At 39.6% G+C, this 25999-nt stretch overlaps 1 protein-coding gene across 8 annotated transcripts in view; it reads right to left on the bottom strand.

Moving 5' to 3' along the window:
• Positions 1 to 25999, bottom strand: part of phf3 (PHD finger protein 3) — a 167377-nt gene that overhangs the window by 75674 nt on the left and 65704 nt on the right. For all 8 annotated transcript variants that reach the window (XM_043681546.1, XM_043681520.1, XM_043681536.1 and 5 more), the window contains 2 exons: positions 16155 to 16533; positions 2161 to 2353 (listed from right to left, as the gene is read on the bottom strand). In XM_043681546.1, coding sequence (XP_043537481.1) covers positions 2161 to 2353; positions 16155 to 16533 — 572 coding nt within the window. The remainder of the gene's footprint in view (positions 1 to 2160; positions 2354 to 16154; positions 16534 to 25999) is intronic.

Genomic DNA, 25999 nt, shown 5'->3' with positions numbered 1-25999 from the left:
CCCTCACTGCCAGACGCCTGGAGGAAGAACGCCTCATCTTCTGCCTCGGAACACTTCAACCCCAGGGCATCAATGTGGACTTCAACAGCTTCCTCATTTCCCCTTCCCCCACCTCATCCTAGTTTCAAACTTCCAGTCCCCTTGACTTGTCCGGACTTGTCCGACCTGCCTAGCTCCTTTTCCACCTATCCACTCCACCCTCTCCTCCCTGACCTATCACCTTCATCTCCTCCCCCACTCACCTATTGTACTCTATGCTACTTTCTCCCCATCCCCCTCCTCCTCTAGCTTATCTCTCCATGCTTCAGACTCTCTGCCTTTATTCCTGATGAAGGGCTTTTGCCCGAAACGTCGATTTTGTTGCTCGTCGGATGCTGCCTGAATTGCTGTGCTCTTCCAGCACCACCGATCCAGAATCTGGTTTCCAGCATCTGCAGTCATTGTTTTTACCTGCTTTAAAATACAGACAAACTACTTCAGATTTGAGTCGCTGCAAATGATGAACAATGCACAGCACAGTGAATAAACCCTAGTCTGACGATGTCATGGAAAATCATTGATGAAACAGTTGAAGATAGTTGGCCATTGGACACTGCCAACAGGAATTCCTGAGTCAACATCCTAAGACTGAGATAATTGGCCTCAAACAATGACAAACATTCCCAAATGCCCAATCCCGCCCAGTACGATTAGTTTTACCCTCACTATAATTGCTACAAATTCAGTGGTTTCTTGATAATCAAATGTTGCTTAATGTCACTTCAGTTGAAATTCAGTTTTTCTTTCCTCCATGTTTCGGCCTAGGCTAGAATGAAGTCTCAAACAGAGCAGTTCTGACAGAACACAAAATGGGGATCATCATGTTCAATTATCAATGAGATGGTGAATAAAACGATGGGATAAATTAGTGAAACTGTATTTATCCTTTTTGCAGACAGGACATACTAGGGCAATTTTCCACAAATACCTCAACGACCAAAGGGAGCATTATGACTTTTAGAGCATAAGCCTTTGGTACTTTAGCAATTGTTGTTGCCGCATAATTGCTACAAGCAAAGTACCAGAAAGCAAATTAAAACAGAAGAACCATGAGATTCAAAATGACTGACTCACCAACATTGCCATTTTTGGACATTATTTTTAATATTTAGCTTAATTAGGAAATATTCTGCATAAATCCCGAGCTGTAAGAAAATGTTTGTGATTTTCAGAATGTAACTCCTAGCAGTAATGGGCCAAAGAGTGAGGCTTAAGATTAAACTGCACACTAACCACATCCTGGGCTGGGTTCAGAAGTTTGTTCGGGACAGAATGAAGTTTGCCATTGTGGGTTGGGACACAGGGTGTGAGGAAGGGAGATTGCTACACTGTAAAAACAACTTCCAAGATTAGCTCCCAGGCTCATCCAGAGCATGCATAACTAGTACAGGTTTAAAACATCTGACGTTTGCTCCTTATAGTTTCAACAGACATATGAGGTTGACTATATGCTTGGTTTCCTTTCCATCAGCGGCTTTCCCACAATGGTTTCAAAGTAAATAACTGGAAGTACATAGCATGAAGTCAGTCATTCGGTCTCCTCTACTTATGTCAACTCTTTAGACAGCAATTCAAAATCACAAGCTCTTGCTCTCTCCCCTAATTCAATATATTTTCGCTTCAAAGATTTAGCCAATTTTCCCTTAAAAGACTGCTGCCTTAACTGCTCACTCTAGTATAACCTGATTGAAACAATTTTTTCTTCATGTTTTTCAGTTCACATGGTGGGTTACAAATGAGCTACAACATATTTAGGTTTAATTTTAGAAAAGAAATCAAGATGAAGAGCCAAGACCCATAATACAGCAAAGTATCAAACTTGAAAAAAAAAAGACACTAACTTTAGATTTCAACAGTCTTAAAATTGTGCAGAAACAGAAAAACAGATTTGTTGTCAGCTGGAATAGAGTGAGTTAAAACAGGACACAATTTTGACACAATAAAGATATTGATGGATAGGAAGAGTGCATGGGATGAATTTGGCATCTTTATTAAAATTTTTATCAACTGGTATAATGTTTCAAAAATTTAGAAATTCGGCCTTCCCACTGAATCATAATATTTACATTTTATTTTCTCCATTTAACAAATGTCCTGATTTGTTCAATCATTTTCACGCACCTAGTTTAGGAAGCTTTTCTCCTTGACTAAGCCGACTAGCTGCAAGGTCTTTCAGTGGTTTGCTTTTCTTCTGTTCAGGTGTCTGTGAGGTTCCTGTTACTTGTCCAAGATAGTCATTTCCTAAACGTGTTTTTTTTGCATTCTTGGTCTGAGAGTCCTTCGAATCAGTAGAACCAGTTCTTATGTTAGACACCTAGGAACATGATCTCAGAATAAATACAGCATAATACTGGCATTAAATATTGAGCATTTCAACTTCAAAAAATGCAAAATATGCTTTATTGATATACCATAATTTACATGATGTGCCAACTTCAATTTTCTTCTGCCAAATATTTGATAATGGGTCAAAATTGTGTGTTACAACCAGAGTTTGCCATTGGATCCAGTCAGACATCCAAGCAGTTTAATTTCCAATATTTTCACTACAATTTACTTAAGCAGACTTCATTTTAAGCAAGCACAAGACTGCATTTTTCAAAACTGGATATTATAAATCAAACACACAGCATATCTTGACTATAGGAGTTAACTCAAAAGCAGTCGATGAATATATTATCCCTCAGATAGTACAAACTCTGAAAAGTTCACTCTCGGTTTATGTTTTCAGTTAAACACTATTAGAAAGGTACCAGTCACACAAATTAATCTCTCAATTATGTAATAATTAGAAACTGTTGGTTCAGTTAAATATTCATCATATTTACATTCTAAAGCAAATTGCAACAGTCGTGGGAGCAATGAGAGTGAGAACCAGGGGACTGCAAGGAAGGCAAATTTCCCTCTAAAAGAACTTACCTTGAGAGTCAGCAGCCTCCATTTTGCAGCAACAGCGGGAGAGGTGAGATCACAGAACTGAGTTGGAGCAATCGAATTGCTATTTGGGTAAGGTGAGTGACCTGATCTATTTCGGCAGTGGCTAAACAGGAGACACTGCACGTGTAGTTTCTCTCACCTGTCCTCCTCCTCCTCTAACCAAAAGAAAACTCTGGTGTGCTGATAAGGTAACGTTTTTCTATTTCTTTTTTATTGTGTGATTGGTAAAAATTTTTCTTTTATCGTTTATCTATTATTTAATAATATAGTTGGACTAAGTTAAGCTTAAAAGTAAAAATGGCAGAAGATCTCAGACCAGTGTTATGCTCCTCTTGTTCAATGTGGGGGCTCGGGGACACAGCTGATGCCTCTGACTCCTTCACACATAGGTCATGGGTCCAGGTGCAGCTTTTGTTACTCTGTATGACCGCACTGGAGCTGCGGATGGACTCACTTTGGGAGCATCTGAGATGCTGAGGAAGTTGTGGATAGCACATTCAGTGAATTGGCTATACCACAGATTAGGATTGCTGAAAAAGAGAATGGGTGACCAAAAGGCAGAGAAAGAGCAGGAAAACAGTGCAGATGCCCCCTGTGGTCACCTCCCTCCAAAACAGGTATACCGTTTTGGACACTGTTGGGGGGGGGGGGAAAGCGGGTGAGGGGATGGCTCACCAGAGGAAGGCACTAGTAGCCAGGTTCATGGCACCCGTGGCTAACTCTGCTGTACAGGAGGACAGGAAAAAAAGAGTGGAAAGGCTATAGTCATAGGGAATTCAACTGTAAGGTGATTAGATAGGTGGTTCGGAGGTCAAAACCAAAACTTCCAAATGGTATGTTGCCTCCCAGATACACAGGTGAGGGGGGTCTCAGATCAGCTGCAGGACATTCTGCAGGGGGAGGGTGAACAGCCAGGTGTTGTGATGGTCATGGGCACCAATGATATAGGTAAAAAGTGGGATGAGATCCTACAAGCAGAATTTAGGGAGTTAGGAGCCAAGTTAAAAAGTAGGCCCTCAGAGGTAGTCATCTCAGGATTGCTACCAGAGCTACGTGCTAGTCAGAGTAGTAATGAAAAAATAGGCAGGATGAATGTGTGGCTTGAGAGATAGTGCAGGAGGGAGGGGTTCAGATTTTTAGGACATTGGGACCAGTTCTGTGGGAAGTGGGACTATTACAAATTGGACGATCTACCTGGGCTGGACTGGAACCAATGTCCGAGGGGGTGCCTTTGCTAACACTTTTGGGGAGGCATTAAACGAATGCTGCAGTGGTTGGGAACCAAATGAGGCGGTTAGTGGACAGTAAGGAGGTCGTAACTAAAGCCAGTAAGGAACTAGATAATGAAGTCAGTATGACTAAGGGGAAGAGTAGGTAGGGAGCAGATGTTAAACGCAAAGGGACTGGTAGTCTGAGGTGCATTTGTTTTAATGAGAGAAGCGTAGTAGCTAAGGCAGATGAACTTAGGGCTTGGATTAGCATCTGGGAGTATGATGTTATTGCTATTACTGAACCTTCGTTGGGGGAAGGGCAAGATTGGCAATTAAATATCCCAGAATATAAATGCTTCAGAAAGATAGAGAGGGAGGTAAAGGGTAGAGGAGTTGCATTACTGGTCAGAGAGGATATCACAGCTGTGCTGAAGGAGGGCAATATGGAGGACTCAAGCAGTGAGGCAACATGGGCAGAGCTCAGAATTCGGAAGGGTGTGGTAACAATGTTGGGGCTGTACTACAGGCTTCCCAACAGTGAGTGTGAGATAGAGGCACAAATATGTATACAGGTTATGGAAAGATGTAGGAGAAACAGGGTGGTGGTAATAGGCAATTTTAATTTTCCCAACGTTGACTGAGATTAGAGGTCCAGATGGAGCAGAACTTATAAGGAGCATCCAGGAAGGTTTTCTAGAGCAGTGTGTAAATAGTCCAACTTGAGAAGGGGGCCATACTGGACCTGGTGTTGGGGAATGAGCCCAGCCAGTGGTTGAAATTTTTGTAGGGGCTTACTTGGGGAATAGTGATCACACTTCTTTATGTTTTAGAATACTCATGGACAAAAAACAAGAGTGGTCCTAAAGGAAGAATACTAAATTGGGGAAGGCCAACTATAGCAAAATTTGGCAGGAGCTGGGGAATGTGGATTGGGAGCAGCTGTTTGAAGGTATATCCACATTTGATATGTAGGGGGCTTTTAAAGAGAGGTTGATGAGAGTGCAGGACAGACATGTCCCTGTGAAAATGAGGGATAGAAATGGCAAGATTAGGGAACCATAGACGACAGGTGAAATTGTGAGACTAAGAGAAAAAAGGAAGCATTCACAACGTCCAGATGACTGAAAAGAGACAAAACTTTGGAAGAATATTGGGTATGTAGGACCAATCTGAAATGAGGAATTAAGGGGGCTAAAAGGTTCATGACATATCTTTAGCAAACTGGGGTTAAGGAGAATCCCAAAGCCTTTTATTCATATATAAGGAGCAAGAGGATAACTAAAGAAAGGGTTGGCCCACTCAAGGACAAAGAAGGAAAGTTATGCATGGAGTCAAAGAAAATGGGTGAGATTCTTAAAGAGTACTTTGCATTGGTATTCACCGAAGAAATGGGTGAGATTCTTAAAGAGTACTTTGCAACGGTATTCACCGAAGAAAGGGACATGACTGATGTTGAGGTATTCTAAAAGGCGTTAAGATGGACAAGTCTCCAGTTTCAGGTGGGATTTATCCCGGGTTTCTGAGGGAAGCGAGAGAGGAAAAAGCTGGAGCTTTAACAGATATCTCTACAGCATCCTTGAACACGGGTGAGATCCCGAAGGACTGGAGAATTATTAATGTTGTCCCCTTGTTGAAGGGTAGCAGGGAAATGCAAGTAATTATAGACTGGTGAGCTTGACATCAGTGGAAGGGAAGCCCCTGGAGAAGATACTGAGGGATAGGATCTATTTACGCTTGGAAGAAAATGGGCTTATCAGTGATAGGCAACATGATTTTGTGCAGGTAAGGTCATGTCTTACCATGTCTTTGAGGAAGTGACAAAGTTGATTGATGAGGGAAGGTCTGTAGATGCTGTATACATGGACTTTAGGAAGGCATTTGATAATGCTCCCCATAGTAGACTAATGGAGAAAGTGAAGTTGCATGGGGTCTAGGGTGTACTAGCTAGATGGATAGAGCACTGGCTGGGCAGCAGGAGACACAGTAGTAGTGGAAGGGAATGTCTCAAAATGGAGAAGTGTGACCAGTGGTGTTTCACAGGGATCTGGGTTGGGACCATTGTTGTTTGCGATATACATAAATGATCTGGAGAAAGGTATAGGTGGTCTGGTTAGCAAATTTGCAGATGACACTAAGATTGATGGAGTAGCAGATAGTGAAGGGGACTGTCAGAGAATGCAGCAGATAGTGAAGGGGACTGTCAGAGAATGCAGCAGAATATTGATAGATTGAAGAGGTGGGCAGAGAAATTGTAGATGGAGTTCAACACAGGCAAATGCAAGGTGATGCATTTTGGAGATCCAATACAAGAGCGAACTATACAGTAATTGGAAAAGCCCTGGGGAAAACTGATGTACAGAGAGATCTAGGTATTCAGGTCCATTGTACCCTGAAGATGGCAACGCAGGTCGATATAGCAAGGTCATGACGACAGACGGCATGCTTCCCTTCAATGGACGGGGTATTGAGTATAAGAGTTGCCAGGTCATGTCACAGTTGTATAGGACTTTGGTTCAGCCACATTTGGAATACTGCGTACAGTTCTGGTTGCCACATTACCAAAAGGATGCGGATGCTTTGGAGAGCGTGCAGAGGAGGTTCACCAGGATGTTCCCTAGGTTGGACGGTGCTAGCTACGAAGAGAGATTGATTAGATTTGAACTATTTTCATTAGAAAGACAGAGGTAAACGGGAGACCTGATTGAAGTCTACAAAATCATAACAAGTATAGACAGGGTAGATAGCAAGAAGTTTTTCCCCCCAGAATGGGGAACTCAATTACTCTGGTTCACGAGTTCAAGTTGAGAGGGGAAAGGTTTAATGAAGACATGTGTGAAAAGTTCTTTATGCAGAGGGTGGTGGGTGCATGGAATGTATTGCCAGTGGAGGTGGTAGAGGCAGGCACATCATCATCACTTAGACAGATACGTGAATGGGCAGGGAGCAGAGGGACTGAGCTACTCCTGATGGAAATCCTGATGAAGGGCTTTTGCCCCAAATGTCGATTTTCCTGCTCCTCAGATGCTGCCTGACCTGTTGTGCTTTTCTAGCACCACTCTAATCTAGACTCTGATCTCCAGCATCTGCAGTCCTCACTGTCGCCTAAGGAGCAGAGGAATACAGATCCTTAGAAAATAGGCGACAGGTTTAAATTGAGGATCTGGATTGGCGCAAGCTTGGAGGACCAAAAGGTCCGTTCCTGTGCTGTAATTTTCTTTGTTCTTTGATTCAACAGTATCAATTTAAAGCAAATGACAATTATTATTTCAGATGAATAAAATGGTTGCTCAGCTCGGGAAGATTAGTAAAGAACTTAAATTAGTTGACATTCTCCTAAAAAGGCTACGTCATCCACTACTTACACTACCTCATTTGAATTAACTTTTTGGTAAACAAATAGAAAATCTTAAATTACTTCATAAGTTATTTGAAAATAGTAAAGAGATTTGACAAGGCAAAAATAATTGGTTCTGTAACAACATATGTAGGTGCAGATATTTAAGAGCATTTCAAAGAATGAAAGTTCAGCTCAAAATAACAATAATGCATTCAAATTTCCAAATGAAGGAAATGCAAGTTATCAGGAACATATCAGCAACAAGGCTGTGGTTTGGCATCTTGTGATATAAATGGGATTGCTCTGACCAAAACAAATGTAACAATTAACATAAAACAACCATCACACAAATGAAATAAATCCTGCAATAAATAATAAGTTAAAATCTGAGGTTACGTTTCCTTCATTTCAATGAAAAAGGATAATTTTAAGTGGAATAAATAAACTCACTTCTCACCAGATAAAAAGATTTTAGAGATTTTTGATAAATAGTACATAACATATACGTAAACAGTGCAGATGTTTACTCCATACCAAAATATTTCCATTGAAGCCCAATATGATCTTTAGCATGGAGTCTAGGCTAAAACTCCATAGGATAGTGTTTGATCAAACAACATTCAGCTTTTCCAATGGCCTTCCCTCCATCACTCGGTCAGAAGTGGGAACGTTCGCTGTAGTGATTTTCACTGTATATTGCACAATATTCTACACCATTCACAACTCCTCAGACACTGGAGCAGATCATGTCCACATGCATCTGGATAACATTCAGGTTTGGGCTGCTCTGTGATAAGTGACATTTGTACCACACAAGTACAAGACAAATACTATTTCCTGTAAGACAGAATCTAACTAACTCTCCTTGACATTTAGTATACCATTGTTGAAATCCCACCCTGTTAATATCTTAGGGGTTACCAAAAATAAACTACTTGACCAGTAATGTAAATGCAATGCAAACAGATTAGAGGCTGGAACTCTGCCGCCAGTTACTTACCTCCTGACTCCCAAAGCCTGTCCACCACCTACAAAGCAGTGAGAGATGGAAAACACTTGGCTTGCCTGGATAGGTGCAATTTCAACAGTACTCAAAAAGCAGCCCATTCAGTCAGCAACATATCCATCACCTTAAATTTTCACCACTCAAATAGTTGGAGCAATACACACTTTACACAAGATCACTGCATCAAATCATCAAGATTTCTTCAATGACAGTTTCCAAACCCATACCTTATACTGCTTTAGAAGGATAAAGGCAGCTAAGGCGTGTGTAACTACTCCATTGCTCCAACCATTATGCTATCATCCTGCTGTATTAGCTGATCTCATCAGGCTTGTTACAGGGATTCTATCACACAAAACAAGCTTGAGTTTTGTATCTTATGAACAATATACTCCTTAGTCGAGTGTCTTTGGAGGGAACTGCACTTGTTCACTTATTACAAACACTGCTGTCACTAGGAGAGTTGTTAGGTAAATACACCATCAGATGTATTGGAACTGAAATCTATGACCACAGTATCTTTATTATTGATCATTATAGACAAATTGATAGATGGGACTAGGTCAGATTAGGGTGTCTGGTCACTGCAGTCAAGTTTCCATGCTGTATGACTGTATGAGCACGTCACTATCTACATGATCCCTGCTAAGTAACAAGTTCTTTGATTTGAAACTACAGTGCTGTTCCTTCACTGTCATTGACAAAAACCTTGGAATTTCCTTAATAGTGCTTTGGTTGTACAGATTATCTGAATTTCAGATTATACGAACAAGATCGCAAGGTTCTGATGCTTGGCTAAACTCTGTTATCCAGCATTCGATTATCTGAAAAAATATTCCCCACCTGTGTTGTTTGGATAATCAAGGTTCCTCTGTATTTATGCCACGTGGAATGAAAGCTGCTCACCATCAGGAATGCCAGTAAGCATTGCCCTCATAGCAATGCCCACATCCCAAAAGGAATAAGGGCTATTACAGGGCAGCACCACAGCAAGAGTGTTGCATTATCCGCAATTACATCCTTCAGACAGATCATCAAACTAAAGGCCATGTTGCTCTTTCAGCACAATGTCAACAAACATTTTACACTATTCAGACAGAACATAGATGTTCCCTGCTGTTTTGCCCTATGTTACTTCTGCTAATTTTTACTGGCAATCACTATTCCCACAAGCCTCCTCAGGCAGAGCAATGTACCAGAACAGCAACCAGCCTGGCCTAAAAAGATCTATTTTAAATCTTATTGAGAAAGGGAAATGATAAACTCAATGTTTAGAGCTATCCATACTTCCAAGGAGAAGTCTCCTGATGTAGCCATTATCTACAAATATGATTAGAAAATCACATCAAAAATTACCTGCTTTGATGGTTTTAGATGAATAAATCCTAATTATAATTGAACCAGTCAATATTTCAATATCAGTATATTGAAATCTTGATCTTATGCATCAGAATGTTCTTCAACATGTCTGTCTATATTTTACAGTATGCTATTGGGTTTAATGCCTTTTATAGAATTCCACCTACAGCCAACACAATTCACTCCATGTGATATCAAGAAATGGTTGGAGACAGTGGACACTGCAAAGGCTACAGGCCTTGACAACATTTCTGCTCCAGAACTTGCTGCTTCCCTAGCCAAGCTATTCCAACACAGTTACAACACTGGCATGTACCTGACAATGTGGAAAATTACCCAGGTATGCCTGGTACATAAAAACCAGGACAAATCCAACGCAGCCAATTACTGTCAACTCTCAATCATCAGTAAAGTGATGGAGGTTGTCATCAATAGTGCTACCAAGCAGCACGTGCTCAGCAATAACCTGCTCAGTGACAGCCAGTTTGGGTTCCGCCAGGGCCACTCAGTTCCTGACCTCATTATAAACTAGGTTCAAACATAGATAAAAGAGCTGAATTCCAGAGGTGAGGCAAGAGTGACAGCCCTTGACATCAAGGCTCTTTTCAACTGAATGTGGCATCAAGGAGCCCTAGCAAAACTGGAAACAATGGGTATCAGAGGGGTACGTCTGATGGTTGGAGTCATGCCTAACACATATGAAGATGGCCATGGTTGTTGAAGGTCAGTCATCTCAGCTTCAGAACATCTCTGCAGGAGTTCCTCAGGATACTGTCTTAAGTCTAACTATCTTCAGCTGCTTCAATGACCTTCCCTCCATCATAAAGGTCAGAAGTCTGGATGTTTGCCGACGATTGCACAATGTACAGCATCAATAATGACTCCTCAGGCACTGAAGCAGTCCATGTCAAAACGCAACAAGAGCTGGATGATATCCAGACTTGGCCTGACAGGCAGCAAATAATATTCACTGCACACAAATGCCAGGCTATCACTGTTACGAATAAGAGCCATTCTAATCACCACCCCTTGACATTCAATAGTGTTACCATCACTGAATCCCCCACTGTCAACATCCTGGGAGTTATCATTGACCAGCAACACAACTGGAATCACCACATAAACAAAGTGGTTACAAGAAAAGGTCAGAGGCTAGGAACAGGCTATGTGGTGAGTAGCTTACCCGACTGCCCAAAGCCTGTCTACCATCTACAAGGCACAAGTTAGGGATGTGATGGAATATTCTCAACTTGCCTGAATGTGTGCAGCTCCAATACTCAACAAGCTTGATACCATCCAGGAAAATCCATTTGATTGGCAATACATCCATAAGCATCCACTCCCTCCACCAACACTCAGGCACAGCTGTGTGTACTATCTCCAAATTGCACAACAGAAATTCATCAAATATCTTCAGATAACACCTTCCAAAACAACAGCCACTTCCATTTAGCAGGCACATGGGAACACCACCAAAACATTCTGACTTAGAAATATATTGTCATTCTTTCACTGTCACTGGGTCAAAATTCTGGAACTCTCTCCCTGATGGCATTGTGGGTCTACCCACAGCAGGTGGAGTGCAGCGATTCAAGGCAGCTCACCACCACCTTCTCAAGGACAACTTGGCACAGGCAAGAAATGCTGGATGCCCACATCCCTCAAATGAATAAAAGTTGTTACAGCAAGTGGAAAATCGCAAAGTGAAAACTACGAAATGTATAAGTTCTTCAGTCTTTGCAAAGAAAAGTATCAAACAAAGCATAATAGTAAAGTTGTTCAAATGAAAACTAACTATAAAGTAAATGTGTACACCACGTGCATATATGCTTAACAGAATGAAGCTCATTTCTGTAATCAAAGCATGACTATGTTAGCCAGTTTGGATACATTTCAAAGTGTTAGCAGCTTGATATTTACATCTCATCTTCAAGGAACTGTAGGGGGCTGGGGTTTAAATAAATCTGGCATGACAAAATTAGCTTATTTGAAAGGACAAAGTATTGCTCCTGGAGAGCTATCAGCAGTATACAGGGCTCTGCACTGTATGCTGTACTTTAAAATGAGAACATAAATTAAACTTATCTGGCAAACTTACAGTCAAAAACAGATTGAGTAAAAAATTGAGAATTGTAAAAACAGTAGCTGTACATATTAATAGACCAGAGAGGGTTTAAAATGTGTAGAACAAACAGTTTCTGGTTCCTGACTTTTTAAATTAAAAATAGATTATTAGATCACATCTTGCACAATGATTTCTCAGAATTCATTTGTAGGCTCCACAAGCATGACAGCCAGAAAGCTGACTTAATTCATATCTCCACCTGTCAAATTCCCTCACCTTCCTTCCCCAACAGAATCAATGACATACAGAGTGTCCAATACACTGAAAGATACAAACAGAAGTTAGGTTGCCTTTGAATGGCATCACTAGCCGGTAGGAGCTAGTGAGGACTGCAGATGCTAGAAAGTCAGAGTCAATTAAGTACAGAGCTAGGAAAGTATTGCAGGTCAAGCAGCAGGTATCCTATCGTCTTGAAGCTGGTAATTTTCTGTAGTATAATCTGTAACAGTATACAAGCTTCTTTTGCTCAAAATATGCAGCTACAGTACTATTTTTTTCTCTTCACTTGCTTTTTTTCCTCCTCCCTCTACAATGAAGTGAGGGGAAGGGTATGCTGTATAAACACCTTCTGCTCAGAAAAAACATGAATTTGTAGAGGATAGGTTGTGGCTAATGAACGTGACAAAGTATTTGAAGAGTTAACAAACTAACGGGCAGGTGGTGTTTCGGGAGGTTATCTATATTGACTTTCAGAAGGTATTTGAATAGATCTTCACAACAGGCTACTAGCTAAAGCTGAAGCTCAGAATTAAAGCCAAATTATTGACTGGATTTTTAAAAATTGGCTGAGTTGTAGGAGACAGAGGATAGGGAAAACAGGCATGTGTTTGGTTCTCAATTCTGCATCATGTTCACTCTGACACCTAGAAAGGTTAGAACAAGATATCAACGCAATGGACCCTCTTACGGCATGGTGTAAATGTCCTTACCTAGTTTCAAGACCCACCCTGCTCCAGAAGAGTGTAATAACATTACAAACAAATAATGTAGGTCAAAGTGACATTTGGGTTCAGATACATAGATTAAAGTGTCATCGATGACAAAATAATCAAAGACTTATTGGAATGCCGTCTTTTATTTCACGATAAAATAGAATACAGCAGGTTAAAATCATGTTGTACCACACAGAACCCTGGTTAGACCACACCTGGAATATTGTGAACAATTCAGGACATCACACTCTAGGAAGGGTGTACTGGCCTCAGGAAATTATACTTGAAGTCTTGTCAAATTCCAAGGAATTACACAAAATAGAATTGTGTTTCCCAAAATTTTGAACAGAATATAATTCACCTGGAACCAGGGCATATCTAAAATCTAGTGCCAGGCCTTTCAAGAGTGGAAGGCTTGAATTATATCAAAGATAAAGGAAGATAATTTTGATGTTGCTGAAGGCCAATTATTTTAGCCCTATTCATCTTCAGTTGCTCAAATAACATTCCCTCCATCATAGCAGATGTGGAGATGGCATGAAAGATCATGGTATTCCGTTCCAGAGGCCGGACACTGTGACCTAACTTCCCAAAGCCTGCCCACCATCTACAAAACACAAGTTAGAGCTGTGATCCAATATCTTCCACTTGCCAAGATGAGTACCCCAGCTCCAGCCTTCCAACTCAGCACCACCCTCATGACCTGTCCTACCAGCGTCGATTTTCCTGCTCCTCGGATGCTGCCTGACCTGCTGTGCTTTTCCAGCACCACTCTAATCTAGACTCTGGATTCCAGCATCTGCAGTCCTTGTTTTTGCCAAGATGAGTACTGTGCCAACATTCAAGAAGCCTGATATAGTACTATTCCCAAAAACAGGTGTAACATTGATTTCAATTCCTGATGCTGTTCAAAACTTTACAAAGCCTTTCATGTTTTCAGGATGCTGCAAAGTGCTGCTTCACAGCCAACACTAAAATGCAATAGTGATTTGTAAGCAAAAGTAGCAGCTAATTAATATGTCCCAAGAATCAATGAACAGTAGACAATGGCCAAGATACAAAAGAAAAGAGTTTTGTTTTTCTTTGAACAGAGCTATATTTTACAAGGCACACAAGACCTTGATATAACTAGTCTCTGACAATGAGGCATCCAATGCTCAGCTCTGGAGTGCAACTTGAATTACGTAACTGCTTTTTATAGTAAATCCAAGAATATATCTATTAAACTTCATTGCGTTTTAAAAACACAAGGAGTAAGGTTGAGAAGACTACAGCCCAATCCGAATGCTGACGTGAGACTTCTTTAAAGCCTCAATACTGAAGTACTGGTCCCCATTCTTCCTTTCCAAAAATGTTTCTGGCTGGCAGCAAGCATTATAGTTGCATGCAGTTATTAGGGAACTGAGTAAATGATATGTGGCGCTCACATTCAAAGACTTAACATAATCACCTTATGCTTGGATCATCAGGAACTGACTACCAAAGAACAACATTTGCTCAATAACACATGTTCAATAAGGTTTCTCACTTTTCCACACATGTCCCTCCACAATCCTTCTGCAAAGTTAGAACACTATCCATCTAAACAATTCAATTTATATCTAAAGCAATAAGTAGTACTATAGCTTAACTTTTGGGAAATTGCACTGGGTAGCTCATCAGAATCTACAACAGAATTGCAATTGCTTTTTGAAGCCAATCACTGACCAACTCAGGATTAGATAAATTGAGGATTAATTCACTTCCAAATAGAATAAAAGCAAATTACTGTGAATATAACTATACAGCTTTGACAGAGTCAGTTAGACTCTAAACATCAGCTCTTTTCTCTCCTTACAGATGCTGCCAGACCTGCTGAGATTTTCCAGCATTTTCTCTCCAAATAGAATACCACTTCTCTCTCAGTCTAAGGGCAACTGCTATTTGCTTCCACAGTTTAAGATACAGGGTGGCTCAGTGGTTAGCACTGCTGCCTCACCTGGGTGCGATGCCAGCCTCGGGCAACTGTCTGTGTAGAGTTTACGCATTTTCCCAGCATCTGCATGGGTTTCCCCTGGGTCCTCCGGTTACCTCCCACAGTCCAAAGATGTGCAGACTAGGTGAGTTGGCCATGGTAAATTGCCCATAGTGTTCAGGTATGGTAGAGTTAGATGCATTAGTCAAGGGAAATGTCAAGGGGTAGGGGAATGGCTCTGAGCGGGTTACTCTTCAGAGGATCGGTGTGGACTTATTGGGCCAAATGACCTGCTTCCACGCTGTAGGGATTTGATGACCTATTCTGTACTGCATTTAACAGATCTATATTGATCAGCTATCATAATGAGAAATTTAACTTAATGTCCAGGTCTGCAGATCAAATTCACTCCAGCTGTTAGTATACTAACCAATTAGCTTGCCCAGCTCCTCTCAGTTCAATTGCACATGAATCCAAAGCAAGCCATAAAGATCAAATTTCATATTTAGTGTATTAAGAGCTGTTCTGATCAGAGCAATAATCATATTCCAGCTGCTTTATGGTTACTCAATATCGGACATCAATGGTTCAGGACCAAATGAAACCTTTTTGCAAAAACAGAAAATGTAAGAGCTTTGCATAGTTGTGTAAAAGCCATATGGAAACCATTGCCATTATTATGGCAACGATACATAAATAATACCATGTCCATAATGCTCAAACCTATCCACTACATCACTGTAAAGTGTCTGCTGAAACAATAAAACTCATCACAACATAATGCATGTAAAAGTTGACTGTCACTGGGGACAATCATTGCAACATTCCAGTGCTGACTTCAAAACAAGGAGACACATATATTGAAGTTCAAGTCAAGGGACAATGTGGCAAGCTAATAAACAAGACAACATTTAATGTGAAATAAAGATTTCATAAAATCAAATTAATTCAAAAAACTTGAAGGAAACAGGAGTTATAACTGGGTCACAAGATAAACACACACAAATTGTAATTTCCACTTTTATTAAAGGTAGGAATTCTCCTCTGTACTTTTCTGCCTAATTGAAAATCCAATTTCAGATTGCGAGGCCAGGAAATTCAGGTCTTTATAGCAATTTTTGAAACGATCACTGACTAATACATTTTGAAGTCAGAGCCCAAGATATGGTTTTAATATTTAAAAAATTAAAATTTGCAACAATAAAATTAAATTGAACTTGATTACATGCTACACAAACAGAAAACACATCTTACCTTTTTTAATATTTTGTCCTTTTGCTTCTTATTCAGCAATTGCTCAGTCTTCTCTATTATTTCTGGTTTTGATTTTACACCAGTAATATCTGTTGCAGTTATATTTAGTTCATCTGAATTACTCATCTTTTCATTTTTTAAATGGATTGTGTGCTCAAGAGTTAGTTCAGGCTTGGCTTTCTCCATGTCATTTTGAGCACACTGATGTTTTATTGTGTAACTATGATTAACTGATGGAGCATTTTTGTCTTCCATAGCACAACATTTGAAACAAATAAATTCTTTATCCTCTTTCTCCAGTTGCTGTGCTTGGACAAGTGTCAATCCAACACACTCTCCATGAAACCAATCATCACATCTTCCGCAACCTATCATAAACCTGAATACAAACAAAATCTAGGTCAATTGAATGAAGGATGAAAAGGTGTTCAGCAATATTTCTCAAAAATATTAGAACATTTCACTGCTTGGATTTGTAATCAGTACATGCTAACAGAAGCACTTTTTCTAATATTATTTTTCAATAACCTACATTCCCTGGTCAAAAGTTGCTTAATGCATTTGGAAGTAAAAAAAAACTTGCATTCATCCTTTCAAATACTCATGTAACCCTCAAATCTCAAACAGACTGAAGCATTTCTGAAATATTGTCATTGCTATAAATGTTAAAAACAATTCAGATAATTCTCTTACAGCAAGGTCCCAACAGAATTCAATATATAATCTGTTTGTGATGTTGATTGATGGGTAAATATAAAAGGTCTGCAGGAAGAACCTCCATGTTCATTTTCAAAATAGAACATTGAATCTTTTACCTCAGGAGATCAGATTTGTTCTAATATCTCTTTCACAACACAGCACCTCCAACTAGTACATAGTAATAGAGGGGTGTACTGTGTCAACAGTGCTCCTAGGCCTTGAAACCCCTACTCTCTGACTCAAAATCAAGAGGACTACTAATAAGCCATGTTGGCATCTCAAAATAACAAGTTATTTATCTACTGTTCACTTGAAAGAAATGCACATAGAAAACACACACGTTACAATACAAGGTTCGCAAGTCATTCAACCCAAACAGTCTGAGAGTGTATTTATTCTCTGTAAATGCATAATTTCCATGCTGTGGTCCCAAGCACATTTATCCACCTTTGACCCACAAACTTTTCTATTCCTGTACAAATTCAAAATGCTGACACAGCTTCTGCATCAACCACTAACCCCAGATGGGAATCTCTCAGTCTCAGCTCTGTGTAACAAATATATATTTCACTCTTCTATTTCTCGCATCTTATTTTGCAGATGTAATCTGAATTCCAGATCTGCCAATTACTGGAAATAGGATGTGTTTATTAATCTTGTACAATCCTTTAATAATCTTAAGCGAGGGTGCAGAGGAGATTTACCAGGATACTGCCTGAATTGGAGGATATGTATTATGAAAAAAGGTTGAGGGAGCTAGGGCTGTTCTCATTGAAGCGCAGAAGGACGAGAAGATATTTGACAGAGGTGTACAAGATAATGGCAGGCATACATAGAGTGGACAGCCAGAGAAGTTTTCTCAGGACAGAAATGGCTCACATGGGGGCATAATTTTAAGGTGATTGGAGGAAGATTTAGGGGAGATGTCAGAAGTAGGTTCTTTACACAAATACTGGTGGGTATGTGGAATGCACTGCCAGCAATGGTAGTAGAGTCAGATACATTATGGATATTTAAGCAACTCTTGGATAGGCACATGGATGACAGTGAAATGAAGGTAAATAGGTTAGTTTGATCTTAGAATAGGATACAAAACCAGTTGAGGGCTGAAGGACCTGCACTGTACTATACTGTTCTATGTTCTACATCCAATAAATTGCAGTAAGCTGGATGCTACGCTTAGGGGGATTTGGATTTTGCAAGCAATTTAAAATAAGGAATAAAAATACATCACTTGGAGTCTGCTGAACATTCCAAGTTCAAATTTTGACAACATGAGAATCCAGCATGTAACAGCCAACCACAAAAGCAACAGTCATGTTCACCTTCATATTTCTAGTTCTGTTGAAATACAATGCCCGAAACATCAACACCTGTACAACACTAGAGATAAGCTCATCAACGTGTTCACTTCCAGCATTTTCTCCTTTAGTGTGATTACTTACAGCAAAATATTCCACATTCTTATAATTATTTGCAGTTTTTTCTTTGATTTGTTGCTTTAACATTCTGTAGTTTATTTGGTAATTACAGCTCTCTCTATTCAACTTATCTAGCAATGGAAATAATCATCTTTCATCTCTGGCAATATGATGAAAAATTAGATTTCTGCTTGACTGTAGGAGCATGGAATGGTCATTGCAAAAACAGCAAGCATAGCAAACCAATTCTTTGTCACCTGCAGTCAAACCTCAATACCTGAACTAATCTTCTGGGTGTTCACTCCAAACCTGAAGGAAGGGATGACAGAAGGTAGTTCAAACTTGACATTAAAAAACAAAATTGATAATTAGGCAGGAATACTGTAAGGTATTACACAATTTCAATAATTTTGTATTCCACTAGGTCTAAAAATTACTATAGATGTATATTGCACATAGTACACACCAGTCATGATTATCTATTTCCTGTTAGGCTTCCACAATTCATCAAAGTAAGGGCATTCTAAGAAAGATATTTTTGCTTTGAAAATTAAAAACAAAACTGTTTTAAAAGCATGTACTAAATCCAAAAAGGTGTAAAAGCCATTTAACACTTCAGATCAAAGAAGAAACGATAAACTGAGGATAATTATTCCAAGTTCAAAAATAGCCAAGAGCATGCCAAATTATCATGGAGACAGGTGAAGCTGAAGATGATTCTCTGGTTTAAATACGTTTAGATTTTATTTAAAGACTTAATTGCATCTTGGACTTTGTGCAGTTACAGTTTACGAAGCTGATAGGTTTTAAAAAAAGCTAGATATCTCAACTCTAAGCAGAGTAAATACCTAACTTCAACAATCATATTGTGGAATGCAGGTAAGGCTTAATCACAGTTTGAATTTTGTTTACAAGGGCACAGAAGGTAGAAGATTGCCCAGTTTGAAAGTAATGGAAGAATCGACAATCGTCCTCAGTAGATATTAGTGACAAAGCAACAAGCAGATTAGCATGAATATGTTAAACAGCAGTCAAAGGAGGAAATGTAATATGTACAAACAAGTGATGGTAACTAAAATAAATTTACCTCAGAATAGCTGGAGCTGAAGAGGATTCTCAAGAGGACTGTTGCATAATAACAAATAACTTAAGACAGATGTAAGAGTTTTTGGAGGAAGTAGCAGTATATCAGAATGCATAACAGTATGGTTTGTAACTGCCTACATAATCATGCCTATGTTTAACTTTTATACAATAAAGTTTGTGTTTTGTTTAAAGTAAAATCTTGCAGTATGGTTCAAAGTTAAATGTTAAATGATGTCTCAACAGGATCAACACCCTATAAGTTGTGTTTTGCTTAACCGAAAGGGACAATACAGTGACACATTGGTTAGCACTGCACTTCACAGTGCCAGGGATACAGGTTCGATCCCAGTCTTAGGTAACTGCATGGAGCTTGCACATTCTCCCAGTGTCTGATGGGTACGCTGGTTTGCTCCCAAAGGGCAAAGATGATCAGGTTAGGTGGATTGGCCGTGCTAAAATGCCTCATTATTTCCAGGGAAGTACAGGCTTGGTAAATGCAGGGTTACAGTGATAGGGTGGAGGGCGAGTTGGGTCTAGGTGGAATGCTCTTCGGACGGTCAATGCAGACGTGGTGGGATGGTCTCTTTTTGTACTGTAGGGATTCTATGATTTTGTTAAAAGGTATAATTGCAATGTCTAGTTATATTTAAAGCCAATTAATTTACTTTAAAATTCGTACCAGTTAGGTGAGAGAATGGTGCAAACATCCTGAATTTACAATGGACTCTGTACACCAACTACATCCCCATTCACAGGAAAGCACCTCTGCAGTCTTCGATTTTCTACCATCATAGAATGGCATCTGGATGTCATTCATTACATCTGGCTCTGAAATCAGGCAACATTTCTTCCATGCCCCATACAGAACTTGTACTTTCTGTTTAATCTATTTACATGCTTATTTTGGCTTCTGCTGACCTGGACTCTCTACTCTATTTCCACCTTGATTTTAATCCCCACTTTTCTTTTTATTTACCTTCTTAGCTTCTTATCTTCTATTAACATGCGTTTCACTTCTCTACTTCCTGTACTCTACTCTCCCAAATTCCATTATGCAATGACCATGTCTTTTCATTTTTCTGTATTTTTGATTATGGACTGAAATCGAAAATAACTGCTTTAAAAACCAAAGACTGTTAAGGAATTGCTGCACATTTTAAAGAAAATAATCTGACACAGATTGAAAGTGCTGGTTCAAGCAGTGGTAATGTCACAAAATTAGTGTGTAAAAATGGTAAAATTGCAAAATAATGAATTGAAAAACAGAGTGTGGTCCCTTTAAGAGGAAAAATGCTCTTTAAGCTTAGAGTTCAGCAGAGAAGGGTGTCTGTGAGCAGCTGTAGAAGACAGACTGTTCTAAAATGGAAACATGTTACAATTGATTCTGTTAATAGACATCTCAGGTCTGTTGCTGTTTTGACAATAAATCGAATTTGACCAATTAATTTAAAACAAACACTCAGCCATTCAAAGCCAAGTGAATTTAAAAACTGAGGGTATTTCCAGCCTGAAACCAATCATGTTGTAAGAATTTGGAACATCATCAGGAATATTTAAAGCAGGTTTTTTTTTTGAAAATCGGGGGGAGAGCCACTGCCATCCAAAGAAATAAACATCTTGTTCACATAAGAAATCTTTAAGATCTCTAAGAAAAAACACCATCATTCTAACATAGTATTTCCAACTCAAAACCCTCACAGAGGAATTATCAGAAGAAAGGTGTTTGTGACGCGAGATCAACAGAAGGAAGATTGGAGATGAAGCAGAGAAGACGGATTGTGCAAACTTGAAGAGATTAGGTTTTATTTTATTGTTTTCTTATTAATTGGGTTTATACAAGTGGGCCTTGTGTTTATTTGAAAAGAATTCATTCCAATAAGTACTGAGGGGAAAATTGTCCAGTTTGATAGCAATTCTGTTAAATTACTTACTGTTAGAGTTAAATAAATAAGTTGTTGTTTGTTAATTATACAGTGGAGATCAGGGACTTTCTTTCCTTTTAACCCACTTTAACAGATTTCAAGGGACAAGCAAATTCCTCTGGGTGTTTTGGATTTAATTATTATTAGAAGGGAACTCATGTCATATACGACTGGGGTTTGTGTATTAGTTAATTATCGGAGGGGTTCAACCTTCCCCCATTTCGTAACAGAACATGGTCTATAGATGAGCTGTGCTTACAGTTATATAGAAATGGCGATTCAGCCAGCAACAAGTAGCTGATTCGCCTGTGCAGCAGTGACCAGTTAACAGTGACAAAGGCCTACTGTCTGCCAACAACTCGTATTTGTGATTGGATCCCAAGTAGCTGAAAGCTTGGGTTGTGAAAAGGATAGTGAAAACCTCTTAGATCTCCACGTTTTGGAGCTGTCTCAATTCTCTGAAGTATAAGAAAACACTAATCCTGAAGAAAACCAAAACTTGTTTTTCCTTCAGCAGTTGCTGTAAGCTGTGACTTTTAAGTCATAGACTTTTATCAGTGTGAATCAGTTATCCTGCGTTTCCTGTAAACAATTCAAGCATCAGAAGAAAGATCAAGAAGCAATATGATCAATCAGCACATGAAGCACCTCACCAAATGCTATGAACAGAGATCACTGAACTGTTTCCCAGTCTTTCCCTTCATCCATAACACCTATGTTTTTAAATTCCTCAATGTCTGTGTGCATTACTAAGTAGGAGATTAAAAGAAAGTTGTGAGTTTTATGCTATGAGTTTTAACTGTTATGTGCTGACTTTTAATACTGCTTATCACAAACTAAAATCTATTTATTTGTAATAAAGTCATTCTTGTTAAGTACAAAAATCTGGTCCATGCTTTGTCAACCTGGATCTAAAATTGGGGACTCCTATGTGTTTTTGAAAATTGTGCATCTGGAGTCACATGCAGGCCAAACCACACAAGGATGGCAATTTCCTTCTCGAAAGGAGATTTGTAAACCATATGGGTTTTTCCAACAATTGACAATAGTTTCACAGTTATCATTAGACAGCTAATTCCAGATACCTGTCTTCAAATTCTACCACTTGCCATGGCAGAATTTGAATTGACATCCCCAGAACATTACCAGGGTATGAAATAATACTCCAATGACGATACCATTAGGCCATCACCGCCACTTGGAGCACATATAAACCAAAACAAGTAAGGATTGCAAGACATCCTTCCCTAAAGGATGTTTGTAAAACAGCAGGATATTTTGTGACATCAACGATACCATGGTCAGCATCAGACTAGCTTTTAACTATTAAATGAATTTGAATTCCACCTGTTGGCACAGTGTGAGTTTAGCCCATGTCCGGAGTATTAGTCTGTACCTCCAAATTGTCGGTCCAGTGGTATTACTACATCACCATTCCTGATGAAGGGCCTTTGCCCGAAACTTTGATTTTCCTGCTCCTCGAATGCTGCCTGACCTGCTGTGCTTTTCCAGCACCACTCTAATCTTGACTCTGATCTCCAGCATCTGCAGTCCTCACTTTTGCTCTACTACATCACCAACTCACCCATAATTCCCTTGTGTCTTTTCAGATAAGCTTACAGATTTCCTTTGTTTTTGATCTCATTATCCTTCTTCAAGAAGGTTTACCAAGGGACTCAGCGCTCCCTCACGATGAGCAGAAACCCCAATTTGCCCACTCTTAAATTTCTCATCCAGTGCACAATGGACCCAATCTTACCAATCTTCTTTCTATCCAACATACCATCTGAGTGTTAACCTTGTGAACATCTAGCAGAAGATCATGTCACTAAACATCTCCATCCAGAATGCTTGTTCACTTTGTGTTTCACAAACCACATCTCCCTTCCCATTCTTCATTTCTGCCATTTTATGCATTTCCTCCAGGAAAACCATCATCCATTTACTTAAAAGCGCTTCCAAAACCCAACTATTTCATTAAAAAAATGAGGTGCAAGTGTCCCTGAAAAAGACAGCTTTTGCCATCCATTCCTAATAGCCCTTGAGAAGGTGGTAGCGAGCTGCCTTCTTGAACCACTACAGTGCACATGGGGTAGGTACATTCACAGTGCTGTTAAGAAGCTATTGGTCCTCAGTTTATCACATCATTTCTGCAACTATCATGTTCACAACTGCACATTTACCACCAGCAGCTGAAATGTCCTAGAATCATTGAAACGATTAATCTGTCCAATTATTCCTTTCACAATACCCTAATTTCCACTCCCTTAAGTTCAGGAGGCCCAAACCTGCAAGGATATTGCACATCACTGGTTTAGTCATTCACCAACAGACAAGCCAGACCACATAAAACATTACCGAGTCCTGCGCTCATTCACACTTCCATGATCATCCTAGAATGCAAGCATAATCCCAGACGTCTTTTTGGTACGGACAAGTCTTCTTAAATGCCCTTTCCATCTCCTCCAATGAATGCGGGTTTACAGCTTAATTTGTCATTAACATTGAGACCATCAGAGTGCATGAGAAATGTTCTACAATTAAACAAAAAGGTAGCTATACCCGTGGTCTCCGGTCTCTGCTCCAAACTCTTTTTCCAGCTTCCTGCCTCCATCTCCAACAACAGAAAGATATCAAACTGTTTGTAATCTTGGAGTTCAAGTTGATCTTCCAAATTAAATCCATGCTATTATCAAGACCAGCCCTTTCTCAGTACAACTTGTGGAAACCATCATATACAACTGTTCCAACACATTTCTGCCTGGTTTTCCCACATGCTCAGCTCTGCGAATGCAAGATCACCTAAAACCCTGTTTCAAATGTCTTCACTTAGAGCAAGTGCTTTTCATTAATCACTCTTTTGCTTGTTCTATACATTGGCTTCTGGTCCAGCAGCATCTTCACTCCAAACCTCCTACAGAGCCTTGCCCCTTCCAACCCCAATTCTTCTTCAGCCTCCACAATGTCGCAGTTACCTACTTCGAGCCTCTCGTGCACTGCCAACCATATTGCTCATCAGTGGTGACCATGCCTTCATTTGCTTTTTTAGCACTGGAAATCATTCCCTATGCTTCTCATGTCTCTCTTTCTTACTTTCATTTTTTAAAATATAGCTTTTTGACCACAGCTCCTGTCCAAATATCTGACATGATTTCATAGAATCACAGAATCCCTACTTTCAACCAATCGAGTCCACACTTCTCTTTCGAACAACATCTGACCCAGTCCCACCACCTACTTCAACATTTGCATTTCCTATGGCTAATCCACCTAACCTGCATATCCCTGGAACGTATGGGCAATTTAGCATGGCCAATCTACCTAACCTGCACATCTTTGGATTGGGTGGGGAGGAGGAAAGAGAACTGGAACACCCAGAGGAAACCCTCGCAGATACAGGGAAAATGTGCAAACTCCACACAGTTGCCAATGGCTCGAAACGAAATTGGTTCCCTGATGCTGTGAAATGTAGTGCTAACTACTGTGTCCCTCCAGTGCTGCATTTTGTTTTATTATGTTTCTGAGAAGTTCTGGGTGTTTTATTACATTAAAGGCACAATGTGAATACAAGTTATTACAAACATTGCCTGTGTGAACATCTGTCATATTAATAGGTTTAGATATTAAATTCTCTAGTATTAAAGGGTACAGGGAAGAATTAAGTATCATCATCATCACTACAGAATAAGTATTAGACAAACTAAGGGGCTAAAGGCAATTAAGTCCTTTGGCCCTGATTGCTTACATCCTAGGATCCTAAAAGAAGTAGCTACAGAAATAGCAGATACATTGGTTGCAATTTTCCAAGAATCCATGAATTCTTGAGAAGTACCAGAGGATTGGAAAACTGCTAATGTGACACTCTTATTTAAAAAGGCAGGGAAGCAAAAAGTGGGTAACCTTAGGTCGATGAGCCTCATCCATTGTTGGAAAAATGTTAGAACCAATTATTAAAGGAATAACAGCAGAACATGTGGAAATTCATAATCTAACCAAACACAATCAGCTTGGCTTCATGAAAGGGAAACTGTGCCTGACTAATTTATTAGAGACTCTATGAGCAAGTCTCAACCAGAGTGGATAGCAGAGAACAAATGGATGGATTGTATTTGGACATCCAGAAAGGATTCAACAAGGTATCTTACAAAAGGTTGAGAATCCATGGTATTGGAAATAACATATTGTTGTGAATAGAGAATTGGCTAAATGGGCAGGAAAGGTTCTTTTTCATCTTGGGGATCTGCAATGAATGGGGTTCCACAGGGATCAGTGCTAGGACCGTGACTGCTTACAACATATATTAATAACATGGAGAAAGGAAGTCAAAGTACTGTCGCCAAATGTGCAGATGACCAAAATAAGTGTCATCCTTGGGGAGGTGATGGCCTAGTGTATTATTGCTAGACTACTGAGCCAGAGGCCCAGGAAATGTTCTGCAAACCTAGGTTTCAATCCGACACAGCATATGGCAGAATTTGAATTCAATAAAAATCTGGAATTAAGAATCTGATGATGTCCAGAGATCTGTTGTCAATTTTTGGAAAAACCCATCAGATTTATTTACGTCCTTTTAGGGAGGGAAACTGACATCCTTAACTGGTCTTGCCTACATATAACTCAATGTGCTTGACTCTTAACTGCTTTCTGGGTAATCAGGGATGGGTAATAAATGCTAGGCTAGCCAGTGACACCCTCATGTTGTGAATGAATAAGGAAA

The sequence above is a fragment of the Chiloscyllium plagiosum genome, chromosome 3, assembly GCF_004010195.1.
Source record: "Chiloscyllium plagiosum isolate BGI_BamShark_2017 chromosome 3, ASM401019v2, whole genome shotgun sequence".
NCBI lineage: Eukaryota > Metazoa > Chordata > Chondrichthyes > Orectolobiformes > Hemiscylliidae > Chiloscyllium > Chiloscyllium plagiosum.
This window is presented reverse-complemented; position numbering and strand designations above follow the sequence as displayed.